The sequence below is a fragment of the Drosophila arizonae genome, chromosome 4, assembly GCF_054131065.1.
Source record: "Drosophila arizonae isolate 15081-1271.41 chromosome 4, UAZ_ARI_1.0, whole genome shotgun sequence".
NCBI lineage: Eukaryota > Metazoa > Arthropoda > Insecta > Diptera > Drosophilidae > Drosophila > Drosophila arizonae.
In genome coordinates this window covers 15,033,508-15,056,685 of record NC_142924.1, presented here as the reverse complement: position 1 = coordinate 15,056,685, position 23,178 = coordinate 15,033,508, and the positions used below count along the sequence as shown (strand labels likewise).

Here is a 23,178-nt window from a genome sequence, read left to right as displayed (position 1 = left end):
CCGAGCAGCAGAGCAGCCGAGCAGCGGAGCAGCGGAGCAGCGCGTGCTAATTACCAAGTGCCAGTTGCAAATGGCTGGCAACAGCTCAGAATGTCAAGCAAGTGAGTCTGTGCACAACAATTCAATTAAGCACTTATCGATCAACAAGCGATTATTGACTATCGAAGAGCAAGATGTGCTCAAAATATTGCAGCTTAAGAATGTTAAGCGAAATCCATATGATATAAAAGAATACATTACTTTGTGTAAAGTCATCTGCAGATAAATCTGATAAGATCAAATAACTGCACAGGCAAGCCAATGAATGAATGCTCTTAATAATACAACTGTTAAGCCAATACAATTATTTTTATAATACAGTCTTCATTTAAATATATTTTTCAGTCAACATTCAAAGCACTTCAAGCAAGCCGCTATAAATTCAAAAATCCAGCAAATACTCAAACCATAATTTTAGAGCTGCCAGCTAGCTAGAAAAACAACTATGCAGCAACTCAGCCACATCAGCCAAATATCAATTATTTGGCTGCAGTCTGGCAACGCTATAAGCAAGTGTAAGGCATCACAAAACGAGGGCTAACGCAACATAAACAATGCGCGCCGGCCAGCGCACACTCATACGCGCACGCACACGCACAAAAAGACTATGTGCTTGCGGCTTGCTGCTAATACGTATACGCATTAAAGAGAGCAACAGCAAACAAAACAAACATTGCTTATACGTCGTTGGTAGTTTATAAATTTATATATTATTTTGCAAGTAATAAGTAAAGTCGTAAATCTCCCTATGGCTACTGCGCATTTATAAAAATTTATTTACCAACTTTTACGATCTGTACACAAACAAAAAATAATACTTTCTTTTCCCAATGTAACGAAGTCTAAATACCCTAAAATATTATATATTTATTAAAAATATTTTAATGTACAGGGATTCTTGCTGTATGTAATAATATTAAACTGAATAGATAACACTTTACACATATAATAAGATATTTCATTTGTATTACATTATATTAGCTATATCCAATCACATCCTTAATGATCTGAAATTTATATATGTTTGTTAATACTATTGTGAACTTATTCGTATGGGTTACATATCAACTGTCAAAATGCTTACACACTACACTGACACCTGAGCACACTCTCATTCTATCTCGCCTTTTGCTCGTGCGCGCTCGCTCAATTTCTGTTAACTTACTCCCAATTTCGTTACATTTGGCGTTCCCAAAACTAATTCAAAGAGAAATGCTGTGGTACTCGAGTACGGTACATGAGCACCCTCGCTTCACTACTAAAGAGAGCGCATGTTTCATTTCTATATTTCTGTTTCTTTTCATTCCGTGTTCCTCTCTTCCGCTGATACGCTTGCTGTAGCTTTGTTTCGTTTTGGGAGTTCAGTCATTCAACAACCGCCGAGAAGGGAAGACGTGCATATTTCTCGTCTGGTTGGCTATCCGCGTAATTTAGTTAACCGCCGTTATTAAATTAATATTGTTGCTCTTATCATTGATATGAAAGGTGCGAATTCTCGCCATTAAAATGGACAAACATAAATACATTGACAGCAATAACAATGTAATTTGATTGTTTCTCAAAAATACAAATAAAACAACAAACCAAAAAAAAAAAACAAAACAAAACAAGTGCAAATCGAGTCTTCAAAAAAAAAAAAAAAACAGGTACGTACTTATATCCATGTGATCAGCGCGTAGGTCTCATTGCCCCAATTTTTTAATTCCGTCAAACTTTTTCAACATTTTGGTCATTTGTTTGTTGGTTTTTTTTTCTACATTTTATTTATTATTAACTATGACTAAGAGCAGTTTATTACGTTTTTGTTAGATATGCGTTTTAGTTAGTTCGTCGTTAATTTTTTTTCTTTTTTTTTTTTTTTTTTTGATAATGTTTTTTCAACTTGTTCTGTGTTTTCGATTGCAAATTTTATTTCTGTTGCGGTCGCTGCTGCTCGCTCATTTTTTTTTTTTAAGCCGCAAAAAAGTCGAGCGAATAACGAGTGCAAGGCATTTAGCCAAGACATTAAATATCAACATAAAATTAAAAAAAAAAGTAATGATGATGAATTTAAATCAGAATTAATTTATAAATAAGACGCAAGCAAATTTAGTACTCAATAATTGGCCAACTTTATATATATTTTAATATAATGCATATCAGATTTTTAAATATATAATTTACTATATTTATATTTGACATAAAAAGTAAAATATTCTGGATTCCAAATTCTGTTTCAAGATCATCATTCTCGATTCCCGCGTCCCGACATTTCATATTCTCGAATAAATCCCATCAAATTTGGTTGTTCTGCAGTAATTGTTGTTAACGTGTGTTAATTAAAATTCTGTTTGCATTTGAAACTTTCGCAGTTGTTAAACAATTATCGGGTGTGATATAATGAATAACAATAAAATAAATTATTAATATATATACCAAATGCGAAATTCTTGATGAGCCCTTCAGTCAGTGCGACACACGCTTGATTTATGGCAACAAAATTGTTTAAATCAATTACAAATGAATTAAATTTAATAAATAATTCAGTAAATACCAGAAGGAAATGTATTATATGCCGAGTGCAAGAAACTGCTTGCAGCGAATGTATTCAGCATGTTAACAGACCTCAAAAGATACTTTAGTTCGTTTTGTTTTTTAATATAATTTTCTTGTTTTATTTTTATTTTTCGTTGTTTCTTTTTTTTGTGTCGATTCAAGAAAAAGATAGCTTATCACGTTTGCTATAACATACGCCACCGATTTGCTTGATAAGTCCACACAAATACACGCAAAATAACCGAAACCGAAATCAAATACAACACCCAGCAAATACTACATTTTTGCAAAGCGCTGTAATGGAATACCCTGTAATCAGAAAGAACGATATGAAAAGACACGCTCGCTAAAGATAAGCTCACAGTTAGTGCTCTATGGCAACCAAACTAGCCCATGGCAATTGCCACTACAGGGCATGCGCAGCCAAAGCTGTGCAGACACACTTACTGCGTAATAAAAAACAACACTTCATATATATGTATATGCAATAATATATACATATATATATGCATGTGTTTAATGAAAAAAAAATGGACTAAACCGCAACTAGACGTAACTGAACTGTGTCTGTGTCACGCCCACAGCCCGGCGTACGCCCCTGTAGTACCTGGCAACAGCAGCAGAAACTTTTAAATTCAGCTCACATTTACTAATTTCATTTTATCTTTTTTCCCACTTCTGTTTTGTGTTTCGTCTATAGAGCTTGAACGCTTTCAGGATCTCAGCGCGACATAACCTACATCAATATCAAATTTACATAATACAAACTCACTCACACACCACCTGATTATACAGACATGGCCCAGCTGGATCTCATTGGAATTTTGTGCGTGGGACTTTTACTGTTTGCCTGCGCATCAGGTGAGTTCCGATTTCCGATTTCTGAGAATTATTCATTTTTATAGCTGTTTTCTGATATGCACATGTGGAGCATTGTCAGATCGGCATTAACACAACCAAAATAGATAAGAGCCAGATAAATTGACAATCAGAAAAAAAAAAAAAACAGAAACCACAAAAGTAAAAATAACAACATTTTAATCCAAAAATGAACTCATTTATAAACTCATCAGGTGACTCATCGAACTTTTTGTGATGCTGCTGCTGCTGCCATTATTTTGATTGTATTTTCTTTTTTATGGCCAAGCATAAAGACAAAAAGAACAGGCAAAAAACAAAATCTCTGTATACATTTGCGACCTTATTACGCGCCAACAAATTCTCAAGATTCCGAAATGAAAGAAAACAACAAGAACAAATAGCATCATACGTCACTGTGTGCAGTGGATCCATTAGCCATAATAGTTGATGACGTGAAAGCAGCCAGCCGAACTAGCCAGCAGATCAACATTTTCACTATGTATATATTATAGATATAGATGTATTTATAGATCACCGCTGGCATTGCTTTACCTCAGCCTGCGGAGCATACCAAATTTTGGAACAAAGTATGTGGGGCCTATCCGAGGTAGTTTCCGAAATCAAACAGAATATATATTATATATAATTGAAGATTATCAAACTGAGAACTGCAATGTATGTTATTATGCACAGTTTTCCTTATCCAATTTTAGATCTATAAACATCAAACTCTGCCTAAAACTCATGTGGAATGTTTATATTGTAGATGACGTAGTAAAGAATTTGTCTACATATTTGTGTTGTATGATAACTAAAACTGTTGTTTAAGAGTTTTATGATGTTTACCATTTATAAAATGTACGAAGACTATATAAGATAACTCTAACATTTGGCTCTATGACAAAAATCGATTGGGAAATAAGTTTCTCAAGTACATTCTCTATATATGAAATATATATGGACTGCTTGAGAAACAAACATACAATATTATATATCATATATATGTGTAGGTATTTTGCAATTTGATATTTCTTTTGTATTTCCAACTTTGACATTCCGAACTCTTTATTGTTCTCAATCGTATTACGTAACATCCATGACAATCAAATGCCCGGCAGAGTATAGGAATGTCGTGACAGATTTTTCGTTATTTTTGTTTATATTTTGGTTTTCATGTTGATTTTTTTTTTTTCACCTACAAACACATGTTTTTGTTATTGAATTTTGCTCTCTGTGTTGTTTTTGGTATTGCTGTATATTATTTGTACATTTTTGTTGTTATTGTGTGTTTTTGAGGTTTTACTCATACCAAAAAGAGTATATAGGTTTTACTTAGGCGTGTACATATATTAAAGGTTTGATTCTTGAAAGAGATTTTACTGAGATCTGCTTAGATCTCATATCATGAGTAGCTATATATACATACATATATATTTAGCTGAAAACGTATTTTAAGATGTACATGTTACTTACTTAGATATTTTTGATATATATTATATTATATTGTATATATATCCATTTGGGGACTAGCAAACTGAGTATGATCCCCAACGATGTGGTCAAGCGATTTTAAAAAGAATTCAACCCGATTTCGTAATGTGAACGAGTATTGTGCAGTCAGGTGGAGCGCGCTGGCCAAAGTTCTTTCATTCTATAGTTTTTTGTATATTTTTGTTGTAGCTCGGTTTGTTGTTGAGGTTTTTGTTTTTGTGGGTTTTTAAAACAATTGCATTGATAATTTAGATAGCGTGCGTTGGTTTATTTGTTTCTGTTTCATTTTATTTTTGTTTAACTTTGCTGGGCAGCGCCTCAACACGAATTCAATTTGTTTATTTGTACATTATGCGAGAGTTGCCCTTGAGTCTGATAAATTGGAGGGCGCCAAAGGTACGTTGCGCACTCTACCTGTTCACTACACCTGTTACATTACGTGAGGCGAGCCATGGCGTCAGCTGTTGCTGCTGTAACCCAATTAGCTCAGCAGCCAATCGAGATAATGGGCAGCTAGAGATATGTAGTAGCTAAGTATCATAACAACAAGTAGTTTCAGTAAACAAATACTCCAAAGTGGAATATATAGACATTTATAGTTTAAATAAACATAATGCAAATTGCGAAAGAGCTTGAAAGAATTGCAAAATTATCTTAGAAGATGTAAATTAGGAAATGTTTAGGAAAGTTATGTCGGAGGGAAATATATATAGTGCTAAAAGAGATGCAGAGTTAGACAGATAGATGTTTAGAGATCAGTTATATAGAGTACAAAATATATAGCTGGAGCTTCAAATTTGGTAATGAAGTGTGGAAGGGGAAAAACTCATATAAGAGAAAAACTTATAGAGAATGAGTTTGGGTAGGTCAGAGTAGGACAGCAAATAATGAGATAAGAGAAGAGAGTCAAGAAAGTTTACAAAGGCTGTATGCAAATGAAAGAGAGAGAGAATTCGAAATAGAAATTAGGAAAAACCTTCAAATTTGCTTATAAATGTATAATATTACTATAATATATTACTCAATAATAAAGAATACAGAGTTACTAAGTGACCTATTTGCAGAACTCAAACAATTTCAAATCCCAAGTTGCATTCCCTTAGGCCATATACCAGAATATATTATATGTACTAAAAGCTAAGCATAACTCCATTTCAACAATTGGGGCAAGTTCTAACAAAGAGAAACCTGAACGAATGACGAAAACTACTAAAAATATTTGAGGAATATACAGAACACTGCTTTCACCTCGAACCCAGGCCAAAATCCATAAATGGTAAAAGGGCAAGTGACTTCAGCAAATGGTGCAGTCGCCAAGGAGCACGAATCAAAATAAAATAAAAAAGCTATAAATAGAAGAGAAGAAAGCCAGCACTTAGGTATAATGCCAAGGTTGGTTGGCAAGGAAACAATTCGCATAGCCAACCACCGAAATAAACACAAACTATATACATATAACTCATTTCCAGAGGGTTGCAATGGACGTGACTAAGACCCAAGCAAATTGGTGGAGCCAACCATTTGCATAGCGTAAAAGGCGAACGTCAAAGCACATTTAGCTGTCTCAAACTGACAGAGCTCGAAGCTAAGAAGGTCAAAAATGTGCCACAATTAGTCCGAAGCAGACGCAAAATAAATAAAAATAAAAACAAAAACAAAAAACCCTTCAATATGATATATAATCGTGGTAAAAGTGTGCCAAAGAGCCAGTCATATACATATGTATGTATATTTTTATATATCTATATAGTTAACAATCGGCTAGCAAATCAGGCAAAGCATAAACAAAAGCGAAAATATTTCAAATGAAAAACACATAAAGAGGAACAACCCACGCATCATCATTATGCTTGGGTAAAAGCAGCTCATTGAAGTGAACCGGCTCACTCGGTCTTTTTTTTTTTTTTTTTAACTATCACTCATCTCACTCATTTGGCTCACTGTCTCAATGGCTGAAAGCTCATGAGCCGATAGTGATCGCAAGCAAAATGAACTAGAATGAGCTAGTGAGCCAAAATGAGCGAATGAGCCAAAACGAGCTAGTGAGCCAAAATAGGCCATATTGAAGAAGCAAGCTCAGTGGCTCAGTCAACCCAAGTCGAATCATTATAGACTGTAACAATTGTCCATCGTTGAATATATATATATGTATGTATATAGAAGACACTCATCTGTGGATTATTGTTTACAGTTAAGCTATAAATAACTAAGGACTGCAGTACGATGCTGCGATAGACTCTTTGTTTAATTGCGGTTGCTAAGCGGCTACGCTTGACAGAAAATCAAAGAAAAAGCTAGAGATAATTGACTGGGAAACCGTTTTGATTTTTTTTGGAGCTGATTGTGAATTATTAAAATCGATAAGAAATTACAGTTGTCTTGTTGCTTTCAATTTTATTTAAATAACAGAATTGCATTGCATCATCATCTGCAGTGTGTTTCCTGGAGGTGCATATACATATATGCGATAGATAGCCTGTAAGTTACTAGAAAGGCAAGGCAAAGGAAGAAGAAAAATTAGAACTAGCCCAAGAATAGGAGTGAGAATGAGAGAGAAGAGGCCGGAATTAGGAAACAAGACTGAAAGAGAGTGTCTAAAGTCTAAATAATACTTATAGTCTAGTCATTGCACATAGCTCTATATATCGCCTTTAAGACTATTTTAAGACGCACAAATACTTTGAACTTTGATTTTCCTATAAAAACTATTCTGAACATTTTCCCCAACAAATATCATTAATAACAGAATGATAGCTTTGAGCTACTATAATATATTATAGTAATACAATAGTTATATAAAACGAGAATTTATAGTTTATTGAGGCCTCAGTCTCTATATATCAGATATGATATAGTGTTTCATTTGTTGCCACTTCACAATATGCGCAGTTTGTAGCTTAAAAAAATTATTAATCTATGTCAGAATTCGATCAAGATAATTGCGGGAGAGACGACATACAGTGACGAGCAAAACTGTAACACGAATTCATTGTTGCAACTTCAAGAGTCTGTATTTTTGCTTCTACTATATGGATGTTTAAGATCTTAATTTTATTTTGTTAGTATGGTATTTAGCTGTTTTACCTGAAAATTTGAAATCATTCGGTTGACTGGAATAATTATAAGAAATAAAAATGTAAATAAAGTCAAATGTTACAGTTTTGCACCCGGGTCATTTTTCAACAAATGTATTTATTAATAATTTTTTAATAATTAATGCATAGCAATTTGACTTTTTTTGCTCAATAATGTCATTTGCCATCATTTCTGTGTACCGTCGCACCATTTCAGCAAAGTCGCGCACCAAATGTCCTTGTTCCTCTCCCACAGCTCTTTCATTCCATTTGGGGCCACCCATAATTCGCAAGCTGCGATTTCACATGACTCCATATATTTTCAATGATATTCATGTCTGAAGAGTATTCAGGACACTTCAGGGACTTGAATCCTTGCCATATTATCCAATTTTTGACCAATTTAGACGTGTTCTTTGAGTCATTGTTCTGCATTTTTCAGTAGTAGAACCCATATGTTCACTTAATTCTCCCAAATTCTTTTGTAAAGTGATCAGGTATTGCTCATGAAACGTTATTCCATCGATTAAAACCAAGAGTCCAGCACAATTTTAGTTTATTCTCCCCCAAACCAAAAGAGAGCAGCCACTGCGCTTGACAGTTTGCCTTACTGTAATGTTACAGTCAACAGACTGGACTGTAGGAGCATTTAGCTAATGCCAGAATTGTCCATATGACTTGAAACTGTTAATATAGTCAGATGAAACAATGAACAACCATTTTGAGTCATATGGATAATCTCGGCATTAGCATAGAGATCCTACAGTCCAGTCTGTTGACTGTAACATTACAGTAAGGCAAACTGTCAAGCGCAGTGGCTGCTCTCTTTTGGTTTGGGGGAGAATAAACAAAAATTGTGCTGGACTCTTGGTTTTAATCGATGGAATAACGTTTCATGAGCAATACCTGATCACTTTACAAAAGAATTTGGGAGAATTAAGTGAACATATGGGTTCTACTACTGAAAAATGCAGAACAATGACTCAAAGAACACGTCTAAATTGGTCAAAAATTGGATAATATGGCAAGGATTCAAGTCCCTGAAGTGTCCTGAATACTCTTCAGACATGAATATCATTGAAAATATATGGAGTCATGTGAAATCGCAGCTTGCGAATTATGGGTGGCCCCAAATGGAATGAAAGAGCTGTGGGAGAGGAACAAGGACATTTGGTGCGCGACTTTGCTGAAATGGTGCGACGGTACACAGAAATGATGGCAAATGACATTATTGAGCAAAAAAAGTCAAAAGTGCTATGCATTAATTATTAAAAAATTATTAATAAATACATTTGTTGAAAAATGACCCGGGTGCAAAACTGTAACATTTGACTTTATTTACATTTTTATACCCTGAACCCATTGAAAATGGGAAATCAGGGTATAATGGTTTTGTTAAAAGTATGTAACAGGCAGAAGGAGGCGTGGCAGACCCCACAAAGTATATATATTCTTGATCAGGGCGACGAGCTGAGTCGATTTGGCCCTGTCCGTCTGTCTGTCCGTCCGTCCGTCCGTCCGTCCGTCCGTCCGTCCGTCCGTCCGTCCGTCCGTCCGTCCGTATGTATGAACGCGTCGATTTCAGAAGATATAAGAGCTAGAGACTTCAAATTTTTTTTTAAATGTCCGTAATTACAGCGCGCATATCAAGTTTATCATTAAAAATCGATAACTCATCCCGATCTTTTTTTATCGATAAAAAACCTTATCGAAAACCAGTTATAAAATTATATCTTCTACACCCTTATTGCTAGAGTCTCCAAATTTTTAATGTATGCTTATATGCAATTTATACAATTTCGGTTTTTGTTAAAATTTACCCCCCACCCTTAAATTCACCCCCTCACCCTCACTTTTGTAAAAAGCGTATTTCAAATACTAGAGACTTGGGCTTTGGAATATACACACATATTCACCATATGATTACGCTCTAAAAGTTTCATTAAGATCGTATGTCTACAAAAGAAATTATTTAACAAATTAATTCTCATAATATTGCCCACACTGCAGCGCAGCCCAAGCGCAGTCGCTGCTTACTGCGCAGTTAGCAGAGCGCAGGCTTATGCGTACGTGTGGATGCATGTGTATGTATGTGTGCATAAAAGAAGTGCAGAATGATTAGAATATCAGCTTGGAGGGTTCAGGGTATCTCCTAGTCGAGCAGTCTCGACTGGAGCTTTCTTACTTGTTATTTCTTATAATTATTCCAGCCAACCGAATGATTTCAAACTTTCAGGTAAGACAGCTAAATACCATACTAACAAAATAAAATTAAGATCTTAAACATCCATATAGTAGAAGCAAAAATACAGACTCTTGAAGTTGCAACATTGAATTCGTGTTACAGTTTTGCTCGTCACTGTAAGTAGTTTATGTAGAAACAGGCAGAGAGGCCAACAGTAGACTTTGGTAGCTCATGAATGAGTGAGCCAAAATGTAACTGAATTGAGCCACTGAACTAGTTCCTTCAGCTGAATGAGCTGCTTTTACCCAAGTATAGCCAGCAGGCGGACAGCAAAGAAAAAGGCAAACGGATGCACTAATGTGCACACATATACATACATACATAAACATAATATATATAATATATAAAAGGAAAGAGACAACAAAAACGCTGACGCAACAAAACGAAAGACTGCCAACTGTGGCAAAACACGCGTCGACGCACGTGTTAAGCAAAAAACTGAACAAAATTCTCTCTATATAAGCATATTGAGCATTATTATTGCGCCTTAAATATTGCATTTTAATGCACAAAACAATCTTAGATATATATGTATGTGTGTGTGTGTGTACACACACTATTCACTTGATAGATGTGCCTCTGCAGCCCGCAGGTGGCGCTGCTGATATAACGCATTGGAATTCACTAGCCAAACATTTCTTTGGCATTTAGAAAGAAACGAAGAATGAAAACAAAAAAAAAACACACACACACACACACAAAACAATAACAAAGCAAATATTCGCAACTATTGTCGTCGTAACAAATACAAATGCCTCAGCCCCTTCAGCTCTACCTATCTCACTCTCACTCTCAATCTGGCTCTCGCTTTGCTATCTGCGGTGTTAGGCTCTCGAGATACTTCAGATAATGGCTAAAACAGCATTCTATAACAATATCATTTTGGGCTGCTTGTAAATAAACAACTAAGCGCCGCCCTGATATTAGCCCAGAGGCCAGACAACATCTGAATTTCGCGCAGTGTACTTGCCTAAGGCGCGCGACAAGTACATCGAACGCGATTTCGTTATGTCCACAAATCAGAAAATTCTTTACATTTCATTTCCTTATTTTATGTATGTATGTATGTATGTATGTATGTATAGCATGGGAGCTGACTTTGACCATGATATCTGGCGAAACAGAGACGCTTTTTATGCAGAAAAATACATTCTTTCGAGGGTTGTTTCTAAAGGAGGAAATGCGATATGATTTTATAAAATATATAGTATTATATGATTTGATACATATAGTAATTGAATATATAGTATTATATGATTTGATACAAGTAAGTAGTAAGTGACCCCAGTAAAGCCTACCCTAATACGCCTAAGCAAACTGCTTGCCGTCTCTGTTCGCTGTAAGTACTATAGTATTATTAGTACCTATAAAGAGCGTATGTGTTTATATAAACCTAATAAATTTCATAGTTATAAACTGCTTTACAAATAGAAAATCTCTGATAGCATTCCAGCCCCAACAGCCGGCTAGATGGCATAGTCTTTTCATAGCTGTTGCTACACGTGACTCGGTTTTGCGCGCAAGATAACTTAGATAAATATCATCTAAACAACATTCCACAGTACAAAAACAAAAAAAAAAAGGAAAAAAAGAAGAGAACAAAATTGTTGAAGAAATAAAGCAGAAATATTTGCATTCGTGAGTTCCGAGGGCTTGAATCATCCAGTATTTAGCATTTCCAGCATTTCCAGCATTTCCTTTGCATTTCACGAGATTTCACAAATTTCATTACTTCCATACTTGTCATAAGTGTGTAAGTATACACACAATAATATAAATCGTATATATGTAAATAAATATACATTCGAGTATATTCGACTTCTACAGATAGATAAAGCAAAAAAAAAAAAACGATATCACAGCTGGTGAAATTTTGTTGTTGTTTTATTATAATGCGACGTAACTAACAAATGGAAGGTGACCTTAGACCAGATATTTGTATGTACATATACATAGATATGTATGTATTATCTATAATACATACATATTGTAATAGAAATTTATCAAGAATATCTGCGCTTACACTTGGAAATGAATAAATGTGAGTTCTTTAGAAAGATAACTTCGACAGCTGTTCCTAAATTAAAAGAACTGACAATGAAACTTAGCTGTGTCCAAATGTGGATATATGCATATACGTATGTATATATAAATATATATATATTTATATACATATAATGTATATGCAGAATAAGAATACCCTTAATGCATAATTCTATGCATATTTATTTATATAAAGACAAATGTTGGACACTTCCACAGTTAAATCTGCGGGAAAAAAAAAGAATTTAGGAATACCCTTAATGCATAATACCATAAATATATACGATAAATATATCTACCTATATTAAATAATATAGGTAGGTAAACTTATGTATACTATATATTTATATTGTTAATTATTTTACACTGAAATTATAATCTATATCTATATATTATCTATATATATAATCTATATCTGATATAATAATTTCAAACTCTCTTCGCCACATATCGCGTAGTAAATTTAGGTTTTCCCAATAGAAATCAATCTGGAAAGATTAGATATTCTTAAAGAATATTAGATTAGATATTCTTAAATGCACATACCTATCTTATATATTATGAAAGTTATATTATGGAGCTTTAACTCAAAAATCCATTTTCAATTACGTCTTAAATTAATTTGTTATTGCTATGAACTTGCACTCTATATGGCGTACGCTACGTCATTTCTAAATTTATATAGGTTTATTAGCCTAAATACCTTAAGCAAAAGTCAGTTTCACTTGCGTCTAATCTAATAAGCAGTATTTGCAGTTAAATAACCAACTCGGTGTTGCGCCTTTGCGGCTTTATCAAAAACTACACACACAAACAACTGCATTAGTCATTGATATTTGCTCTTTTAAGCATTCCATTAGCGAATAAAGGCTTCCGATTAAGGTGGGCATGCATCAGGGCCAGACATAGTTGGATTTAGTATTTTCAGACGTCTGCCTCGGTCAATCGAGGCCGAAACCATGGGTTTCTGGTGCCAGCCAGTCAGTCAGACCCGCAAACACTACGCCCAATTAAGTGGAAAAACATCTGCGTAGGTGCGACAGACACAATTCAAAATTCACTGTTCTCGATTTACAAATTTATAATTCACAAGGCGAGAAGCATTTCCCTGCCAGTTAATAATATTTTGCAAATTTGCCTTTTCTATAATTGGATCAATGATATAGTGCTATTAGTCAATAAGGCATTGCAACCTCTTGACTTGAACAATGTGCCCAAAATATATTTACATATTTATTAGCTGTGTGTGTATGCCTGTGTGTGTGTTTGCTGGAAATCTTTAAACAATAGTCGAGGAATTTGCCAGGGAAAGTAAAAAATTGTCTGTGGTTCGCTTTCTAGCATGATATATCAGATCAGACAAGATTTCCAAGAATTTTTTTATCGTAGAGAATTCAGGCAGTTGCTCAGATCATTAAGATCTAACTAATAAATAATTTAGTGCAAATTCGATTATGAATCAACTTCCGGCCTTCATTAATCTATGTGGGAATGCTCAGGCCGTGACTCATTCGAAGAGCATTAATACCGCTCAAATAGATATTTACAGGGTATTCGATTTGCGTATCGGTTACGTTTGACTTGACTTCATTGATTACATGGACGATGATATTTAACGAAATTAAATGAATCGTTTATAAAGCCAAAGTCAACACATGTCCAGATATCTCAATGCGCTTCATGTTCAGTTCTGTTCGGCTCTGTTCTGTTCTGTTGGCACTGTTCATGTCTAATATACATAAATCATTTCTGTCCGCTATTAAGTAAAGCAAAATTCGGTTTAATCTTTCGCTGTGTGATTTAATTAATTGTTGAAGTGACAAACAATTAACGCAAATAATGTGTGATGCGACAGGAACTGAGCTGAAAACTTGGCACAACTAAATACGCATAAATTACAAAGAGACAGATTGTGGGCGAAGGAAATAGAGAGTACGGGGAAAACTAGATGTATGCGACGTACAAATGCTCTGTATTTAAAGATGAGCTGAGACTGTACAAGAAAATATTGATTAATTAAATATGTATTTATATGAAATAATATTTCTATATATTTAAGTTATAAAACCTCTACCGAATCTATAGCGTATATATGAATTTTTCGAAAAATGGCATATCACATATATTATCGTAAGAAGTCATTTAAAGGGCAACGCTCAAAATCGCCCACACTGAATCATACGCACTGTTGTACTTATACACATATATATATATATACATATATGTACATATCCAGAGGAAGTTTAGTCTATCACTCGGTCAGCTTGTACATAAAGTTGGCCATCAACTATTGAGGTCAGTGGCCGCGGACAATCTAGACCAGAATCTCGGCAGAAGTATGCGCAAAAACAGGCATTTTAATGGGTCGTCTACATACGTACGTTATTACTCATAAATATATATATATACATAGAGAGAGAGAATATGAAAGAGACGAAGAGATACAGAGAGAGAGAGAGAGAGAGAGCTGTTTTTATATCGTCACATCTGCCGTCACAATCCCAGCGGGCCCATTAAAATGAAATAAATAAATACATTCGTATGCAACATAAACAGATGCTCTAATAATAATAATATTATTTAGCGCATCTGTTCGATGGGATCATATATCATATATCACATTTACGGGCATTAATCAGACGCTTTGCGCCGCTTTGCCTCATAATTTAATTGTAATTGTGCAATTTGAGCAAAATATAACTAAACAATTAGCAGTCCAAAGTTCAGAGCGCCATACCGGCATACAAAATAGCAAACCGCAATCTGAGAGAGACAATGGCACAGTGGTACACATTCCCAAAGTTCATGGCAAATATTTTTTAATTTATTGAGATTTCTAATTAATTTCTAATTAATGCTATGATATACAATATATAGATTATTTAATTGAGATTTGATATTTATGTCATGATATATAATAAATATATTAATTTTATTCATAATATATATATTTATAAATTTTTATGTTGATTGAGGTTTTTCAACACTTTCTCTAATATTTACAAACCTTTTTTTTTCTATATTTTTAGCATCTATCAGATCTTTAGAAGATAACTATGAACAGCAAAACAAAACTGGTAAGTTATACGGGAATATAAAACCTATATTAAAAAAAAAAAGATTTGGATTTATTTTAACTGCTTACCTGTTTTGACATATTCAGAGAGATCTATACATTATATTTTATTAATTTCTGTTAGCAATGCTACAATTTCCTACTTATAGCCCAAATTCCGTTTCTGTTCGCTAATTTAATCCCCACCGCCCATTGTGCGACATTACTCAGAATGTACGCACTCGCCTCTGTCCAAAACGTAAAAAATTTAACAGTGTTTGTTTTGACGCATAATTAATAATGGGAATGCTTCTTGGCTACTAGTCGTAACATTATACATACGTTTTTTTCGGGTTTATAATGTATGTACTTCTGTATATTATAATTGATCTATAATTAAGATAAACTTAAATGCTGTCGACTGTCGTACGACCGAGCGCATAAAAAATATGTTTTGTTTACGCAATATTCAGCGAACAACCTTATATAAACCCACACACACACACACACAGAGATAGGTGTACGTATATATGTGTGATTGCTTCAGTTAGAACAGGAAAAAAAAATAAGAGCTTAATTTTTAATGCTTTAATGGTTCGTGCTAAGCATGAAGCCAAGGACAATAAATACGGAATATCATCGGGGGGTACGAGCCAGCTCACTAATTGATCGCCAGGCGGAACCGAACAGCGCTCCCAAATGCGACCGTGACGTGCTCTAACTGTGATTGATCAATCACACACACATACACACACATAGATAGATAGCGTATATGCATGTATGTGTGGGTATATATTTATATATGCAAGGGGGATTTTGTAATCAGTTTGTTTGCTATTGAAGAAGTGTGGCAACTTAACTTGAACAAAGACTCTTACGTTTCGAGTGACTTTTCTTTAGCTACATACATACATACATATATACGGAGTATTTGTTTTATAAATATTCCTATTAAACTAGCTTTAACTGTTATTAAACTATAAATTCTATAACAAATCGTTGTGTAGACCACGAAAACACGGTAATTGGATTCTCGTATAACATTTTATTTATTAATATTTATAATGATTTTCATTCAATATTTCGCATTGATAAAGTGTATGCAACACTCTTAAATATATATGTATAATATATGTATATATTTTAGTTCAGATTTGCACTAGGCCGAAAGTATTAAGTTCTCCAATCTCACGCTGAAAAGTGAGTTCCGGGTATTTTATAGTCGGGCTTAGCCAACAGGCTTAGTTGTTAGCCATTTAGTTTAGGCTTTGGGCAACATTTTTATATATATTAAATCCAATTAAATAAATGAAGAAACTATATATTGATCTCTCAAATATATATTCAAAGTTAGTAAGACTTCTCTACTATATACATATATATTTCTCTATTTTTAATTATTTAACAACTGTAATTACTATGAAGCGCAGTCAATGTTCAAACGTAAATCAATTCCATAATTTGAAAGCATTGCAAATGAACTTTTAAAGTCCCACAAATTTATAATAATAATATACGATAATTGTGCGCAAATTTACGAAACGTGATTGACGTGTGTTGAGGGAAAATTAAACAAAATTATTTATGTATATACATACTATATATGTACATATGTATATTTTGACAGGCTGAGCATCAATTAGGTTCTTAGGTGTAAAAGAGCGTATGCGCAGTTATGTTGATATCTGAGCTTTAAGGCTACCCAAGCCTCAGACGTTGACTAAGAGAACAACAACAATTACTTCATCAGTTTGGGAGTTGTGGTTGTTGTTGTTGCTGTTGCTGTTGCTTTGTTTGTTGGTGTTGTTGTTGTGATTGTCAACCACAAGTTTGTAACGGCTACATCAACCCGTTTCTCCTCGCGACCTCAAAGCAATACTGTAGTTAAGATACGACAGCGACGACCTCTCCTCTTCTTGTTTGAAGTATTTAATTTTAGTTTGCTCTCCCTCTCTCTCTCTCTCTCCCTCCACATATATTTATTTGTTGTATTTTAAGTAACTTTGCATGTCAGGCTGTGTGAGACTGACAGTGGCGGCATGTCAACAATCTTGCCAGCTAATTGTACTAAAATTTATTTATTTTTTTTAAATACCGATGACGCTAGAAGTTTACGTATAGAGACTCTGGAGCTTATTTCATCTGGAAACTGGAAAAACAGACTCAAAAAACGAATTGCACTTTTGCATGCAACCTTCGACTGTAGATCAATCAAAAACGAAAAAAAAAAATATATACATATATATATATTTAACGAAATATGAAATGTTCGCTTAATGTGTCTAAGTTTGTGTGTGTATGTGTGTCTGTCTGTGTGTTGTTTAACAACAAAACAAGGAAGCTAACTATCAGTATGGATGTACCTGTAGATACCCTGTATTAGTCCGAGGAGACAACTGATCTTTTCTATATACTAATGCAGACATTGGTATCTGCCATTGCTAGCTGTTATCTTAAAAACAATGAGTATAGAAATGCATTTTAAATGTTATCTAACACTTTTATCTCAACATAGGAATCCAAACTCAAGTTCTAACAAAGTAACATATTTTATATATTTATAATATACCTATATGCATATATTATAGATGATTATAATATTCATTATGTCCATATCACACCGGTCTTCTACAAGTTTTTCTAACCATGGCATTTTCAAATAAATGTTATTCACAGCTCATATACCCTAGCCATCTAGCTGCAGGTAGATAGGGTGTATGAAAATACTAACAAGTGACGTAATTAGCACTTCTGGTATTCATACATTTCGCAGATTCGTTATCGCGGATGCCATCCGCCTCCCGCATCGCTTTTGCTAATGAGAGTAGCGGCGCGACCCACTTGCGAAGACGGATATATGCCTAGTTAATTTGCATTAAATGTAAGACCTTTGGACGTGTCGGCAGTGTGTTTGCTTTTATTTAACTGGTTTAACTGCGTATCTTGGCACTTTTCTTCTGTTTTTATTTTTAAAGTTTTTTGCTGACCAATCGGGTCAATAAACCCCAAGCAAAATGAAAATAATCATAATTGAAAAAAACAAAAAAAAAAAAAAAAGAAAGCACAGCCAAAGCCCGCAATTGCTGAGCCCACATTAAAGCACATTGTATAACGCTTTTCCAGCACAATTCTCTTTTGGCTGCAGTATGAATGATAAAAAACAATAAAGAAGAAGAACAAGAGATATTGTCTCAAATATCAACATCATCCTCAAGCCAACACACACATTGATATGCCCTAGAATTCCACTTACATCTCTAACAGATCACGCAAAGTGTCGTGACTTATGTGCGCCCTTCTATGCGCTTCGCAATAAATGCCCCCGCCCCCTCTGTCTGTGTGTGTATGTATATAGATCCGTCTTCTTTGATAGCGTAAGTTATATCTATTTTAAATTATGTTCAATTGAATACGCTGCGCTTCACCTATACGCGGCATCTATGACGTCAATTTCATATAGAATGAAAAAGAAAAAACAACCTACCATATTCATATATATACATATTATATATATCGAAATCAATAGCCTTGTTAATATTTAGGAAAGTTTCCTTATCAATTAATTGTCTTAAAGGGCACACAGTACTCGCGTAATAATAATAATAATAATAATAAAAGTACTTTTGCAAACGAAACGTGATATGGCATATTGAAAATTATTGATTCAATGGAAAGAGATCGCGATATCGGTCGTCGGATAGCTGGATCGATCGATTGCTCCAAAGAAATTCTTGCCCAAAATAATTCATTCTTATTGTTGTAGTTGTTGTACTGTACTGATTGTTGTTGCCTGCCATTCACATTCCCCTTGGGCCCGCACAGTCCCCCCCCGGTCCCCCACGGTCCCCCACGGTCCCTCCGGTCATTTGCTAATTCAATGATAAAATGTCAAAAATCAATAACAATAAATAAACGATAAACGAGCGTGTGCCACTGTACTTTGTATCCCAGCGAAAAGAGATACGATACTTTTTTAGGGGCTGTCCCTGACACTCGGCAGTGCGTCTCGCGGTCTCGTCAAATGTCCACAATCTATTGCTAATCAAATTGCAATTTTTATAAATTTACCTAAAACCCTCTATTGACAAATGCGGCGTCATATTAAATACAATCAGTAGAGAGGAGAAAAAAAACCAAAAATTATATATATATGTATGTATATATGTCTCTTTTTGTATATATACATCATTTCACTCGATAAGAATTGAGTAAACAATTTGCGTATTATCCAACTTCAAATTAAAGTGGAAATAACAGATAGTGATATAGATTTACTTATATACTTATACAGATACATATACATATGTATATGTATATACTGAAATTTATTTTGATATTCACTACTATATTTATTGCCAAGTTAAGCCACAATCCATTGGGATGAATCATTTGGCCCAGTAACACTTTGGCATGCCTTACTAAGTTATACAACTCGCGTTCCACATTCGTTCCACTGACATTCGTTCATATCAGACCGATCAACAAATTCTTTTTTCTGTTTTATCAGGCAACGAGGCAAACCTACGAATTTTTACCCTTCAGACCCAACAAATCAAACGAGATAACAACATGTCGTTTATCAACTTTTAAGGTCAGTTACTGACCTTAGACAATTGTGGAACGTATTCAGTTCACATGCCATCCAAATAGAGCCCCAATTGGAATTTGTCTAATACTGTTTGCTTTTGGCTAATATTTTCTCAATTCTTTCATTGCAGATCTCGAATTAGGCTATCGCAATCCCATACTTATATGCAATACGAGAAACTCGCCTGATTGCCCCGCACATAGCAGACTTGCCTACAAGTTTAACCAAAGCCTTTCCTGCCTCGAAAGCTACTGCACGTGCGACGAATGCTCAAAGAAGCCCAGATGTAAGCCGGGCCTGGTGCTCCATGAACTGAGCACAGGCAACGGACAGCCGGGCAGCTGTTGCTCCAAATATGAATGCGGCCCGATACCGGACTGTGTTGAGGGCAGGCCCATCATCTATTGGAGAGATAATTGCATCAGATGCTCCAGCTGCCATGAAATGTGCACCTCAGAGTGCCAACAGTACGAGGGGCCAGCGGAGAACTGTCTGTCCAGTGATGGACAGTATAAGTCGATCAACGAATCCTGGATCCAGGGCAATGGCTGCGAAACCTGCACCTGCATCGCTGGCATGGAAACCAGCTGCGTGAGTGTGCTATGCAAGACTCCCGAATGCGCCAATCCAAAGAAAGAGCCAGACGACTGTTGTCCCGTTTGTGCTGAGCCAGATATCATTACCACAGAGGCAACACCTTTTATACAGATGAGCTCAACTGCTTGGAGCAGCCCATCCACAGAGAGCAGCTCAACTGCCTGGAGCAGCCCATCCACAGAGAGCAGCTCAACTGCCTGGAGCAGCCCATCCACAGAGAGCAGCTCAACTGCTTGGAGCAGCCCATCCACAGAGAGCAGCTCAACTGTTGAAACTGAATTCAAGGAGGATTCTCAAGAGCTCAACAGTGAGGAGGAATTCGAAAGCACAACTGAGCAGCCGACAGACAAGGAAATAAAGACCATGGGAATGGGAACAACCATACCAGCTTATCTTTATAGTGCGAAGGGGAGCAGCACAGTAAAAAACATGGAAGAAGATGAGGAGAGCAGCATGAGCAGCAGCACAGCTAACAGCATGGAATATACAACACTCTCAGCCACATCGGCCACATCGGCTCCTGCCGCACAGACTCCTGAGTCGACCAGTTGGCATCGTGAGTCAGCCATCGACGATAATGAATATCATTATCCGCAAAATTCTGATGATGCAGTGCGTCCAAGCAATAAGCAAAATGATTTACTTATAGGGCTATCTGTAGTTTTCATCGTCATTATCGTTGCTCTGGCCATGGCATGGCGAGTAAAAGCCCATTGCAAACACTGCAAGAAGTACGATATGGTGCCGTGTTTGGAGGCGAATAAGTCGCAAGATCCTAATAAACGAGGGGATCAGCCGTTGATGGACAAACAACAAAACGAGACTGTAAAATAAATCGATATCATTCCCACATTTACATACATATATTCATAGTAGTAGCATAAATATATACTAATTTATTATTTATAATTTATTGGAACAGTTCGTTGCGAACTCTCCGCCTAAAGACAATGCTCCAGCGAAATCCGCGATTTTTGTAATATTTCATCAACTTTAGCACACACAAAACTTAGAAGGGCATTCTAACTAACATTTGAAAAGTAACAAATATCAATCTGTATAAGCTACAAAATCATGATTATATTTTATATACATATACGATAAGGAATGACTATGTTAGATGAGGCCATGCCCCATTTTACCCACATTAAAAGGGGCTTCTGTGCATTAGAGTACACACAATCTAAGACAGTTATTTCTTAATTAAACAATGCATTGTGATAAATTGTATTAGAAAACATCGAAAAAGTATATATTAAACAAATGAAACAAAAATTAAAATAATTGATATACCAAAAAGATTAGAATAAGAAGCATTTCTAGCATCTCTCCCCCAAATACACGAAAATCAAATAAAGCGAAAAACTGAAGAAATTAAGTCTCTGATATATGGAAAAGCGGGGAAGGGGGTGCCGCTCATTGTCCATTTAAGCGGACGTTGGCACTGCTGTCAATCCATCCAAATGTTGGACAATGCTGCGCAATACCTGCGCCGTGCTGGAATCTGCGAGCTCATTCAACACCGATGCGGTGCTGCCTGCCAAAACGCCAACGCGCGGATCGATGGGCAGGGTGCCCAAAAGTGGCACCTGAGCCAACTGCGCCAGTTCCGCGCCGCCAAACGACGAAAAGATGTTCGTGCAATCGCTGCAGTGCGGACAAACGAAACTGTAAAAAATACCGAAATGTTAATACAAGACAAGAGCTTAGTGAATACTAAATTACTGAGCCTAAGCTCTCTCCCCCTCACTCTCTATCTCTGGCAATCTCATATGCTGATCAATTCACCTGTTGTGATTTACTCACCCGCTCATATTCTCCACAATGCCCAGCACCTTGATGCCGGTCTTTTTGCAGAAGGTTAATTCTTTGCGCACATCATCCAAGGCCACGCCCTGCGGCGTTGTCACAATGATTGCACCATTACAAGGCACCTCGCGCATGCATTCCATAACCGTGATGTGTTCGTCCGAGGTGCCAGGCGGCGTGTCAATGATTAAATAGTCCAGATCCTCCCATTTGACATCGGTAAGAAACTGCTTAATCATCATAGTCTTTTTGGGTCCTCGCCAAATGACGGGATCATTGCGATTCTTGAGCAAAAATCCAATGGACATGACGGCAAGAGTTTTGCTCTCATCCGTGTAAATAGGTACCCAGCCATCGTCGCACTGGTAAATATCACGACCCTCAAGGCCCAGCAAATGTGGCACACTGGGACCGCACAGATCTATATCCAAAAGACCGACCTATCAATAAAAACATACTTCATATGAAATGTGAGAGATGGTAACATATTGTGATATAACTGACCTTATGACCGGTTGCTCGCAATGCTAGCGCCAATTGCGTGCTAACTGTTGATTTGCCCACGCCACCCTTGCCCGAGAGCACAACGATAACGTTTTTTACCTTGTCCAGCATTATTATTTCACAATAAACTATGTATTTAAGGCGAGCACAACAAGTGTCGCAGCTGATGCCCAGGGCTGCAAAGACAAATGACCTGCATACCAGACCCAAGGGAAAATGGGAATTATTAATCACAGAAAAGTCAAACTGACAGCAAAATAAATAATTGCTACATAAGTAAAATAAATTTTTTGTGATTTATATATATCATATATAAATCAAATAAGATCTATTTATA

The 23,178-nt window shown here is 35.8% G+C and overlaps 2 protein-coding genes and 1 long non-coding RNA gene across 3 annotated transcripts; 1 reads left to right on the top strand and 2 right to left on the bottom strand.

Annotated features, from left to right (window-relative positions):
* Positions 1-791: 791 nt before the first annotated feature.
* LOC149269171 (uncharacterized) lies at positions 792-2,802 on the bottom strand. The gene is made up of 3 exons (XR_016270100.1): positions 2,455-2,802; positions 1,124-2,328; positions 792-1,046 (listed from the first exon to the last, which is right to left on the bottom strand). It is a non-coding gene; the product is annotated as an uncharacterized LOC149269171 (long non-coding RNA).
* Positions 1,544-21,902, top strand: Rcd2 (Reduction in Cnn dots 2). Its single transcript, XM_018008106.2, has 4 exons — positions 1,544-1,685; positions 3,275-3,435; positions 15,318-15,365; positions 20,062-21,902. The coding sequence occupies exons 2-4, from the start codon at positions 3,372-3,374 to the stop codon at positions 21,360-21,362; spliced, it is 1,413 nt and encodes a 470-aa protein (XP_017863595.2). The 5' UTR covers positions 1,544-1,685; positions 3,275-3,371; the 3' UTR covers positions 21,363-21,902.
* Positions 21,399-23,034, bottom strand: Nubp2 (NUBP iron-sulfur cluster assembly factor 2). The gene is made up of 3 exons (XM_018008108.2): positions 22,842-23,034; positions 22,335-22,777; positions 21,399-22,196 (listed from the first exon to the last, which is right to left on the bottom strand). Exons 1-3 carry the CDS (start codon positions 22,950-22,952, stop codon positions 21,956-21,958), a joined length of 795 nt encoding a protein of 264 aa, XP_017863597.1. The 5' UTR covers positions 22,953-23,034; the 3' UTR covers positions 21,399-21,955.
* Positions 23,035-23,178: the final 144 nt, after the last annotated feature.

What these genes read in the sequence shown, in the direction of transcription:
- Nubp2 (XM_018008108.2), bottom strand. Translation starts at nt 22,952, where the DNA reads ATGCTGGACAAGGTAAAAAACGTTATCGTTGTGCTCTCGGGCAAGGGT. An exon ending in TGCGAGCAACCGGTCATAAG is followed by an intron (nt 22,778 to 22,841) that starts GTCAGTTATATC and finishes TTTTATTGATAG; the next exon opens with GTCGGTCTTTTGGATATAGA. An exon ending in ATTGTGGAGAATATGAGCGG is followed by an intron (nt 22,197 to 22,334) that starts GTGAGTAAATCA and finishes TATTTTTTACAG; the next exon opens with TTTCGTTTGTCCGCACTGCA.
- Rcd2 (XM_018008106.2), top strand. Translation starts at nt 3,372, where the DNA reads ATGGCCCAGCTGGATCTCATTGGAATTTTGTGCGTGGGACTTTTACTG. An exon ending in ACTGTTTGCCTGCGCATCAG is followed by an intron (nt 3,436 to 15,317) that starts GTGAGTTCCGAT and finishes CTATATTTTTAG; the next exon opens with CATCTATCAGATCTTTAGAA. An exon ending in TGAACAGCAAAACAAAACTG is followed by an intron (nt 15,366 to 20,061) that starts GTAAGTTATACG and finishes CTTTCATTGCAG; the next exon opens with ATCTCGAATTAGGCTATCGC.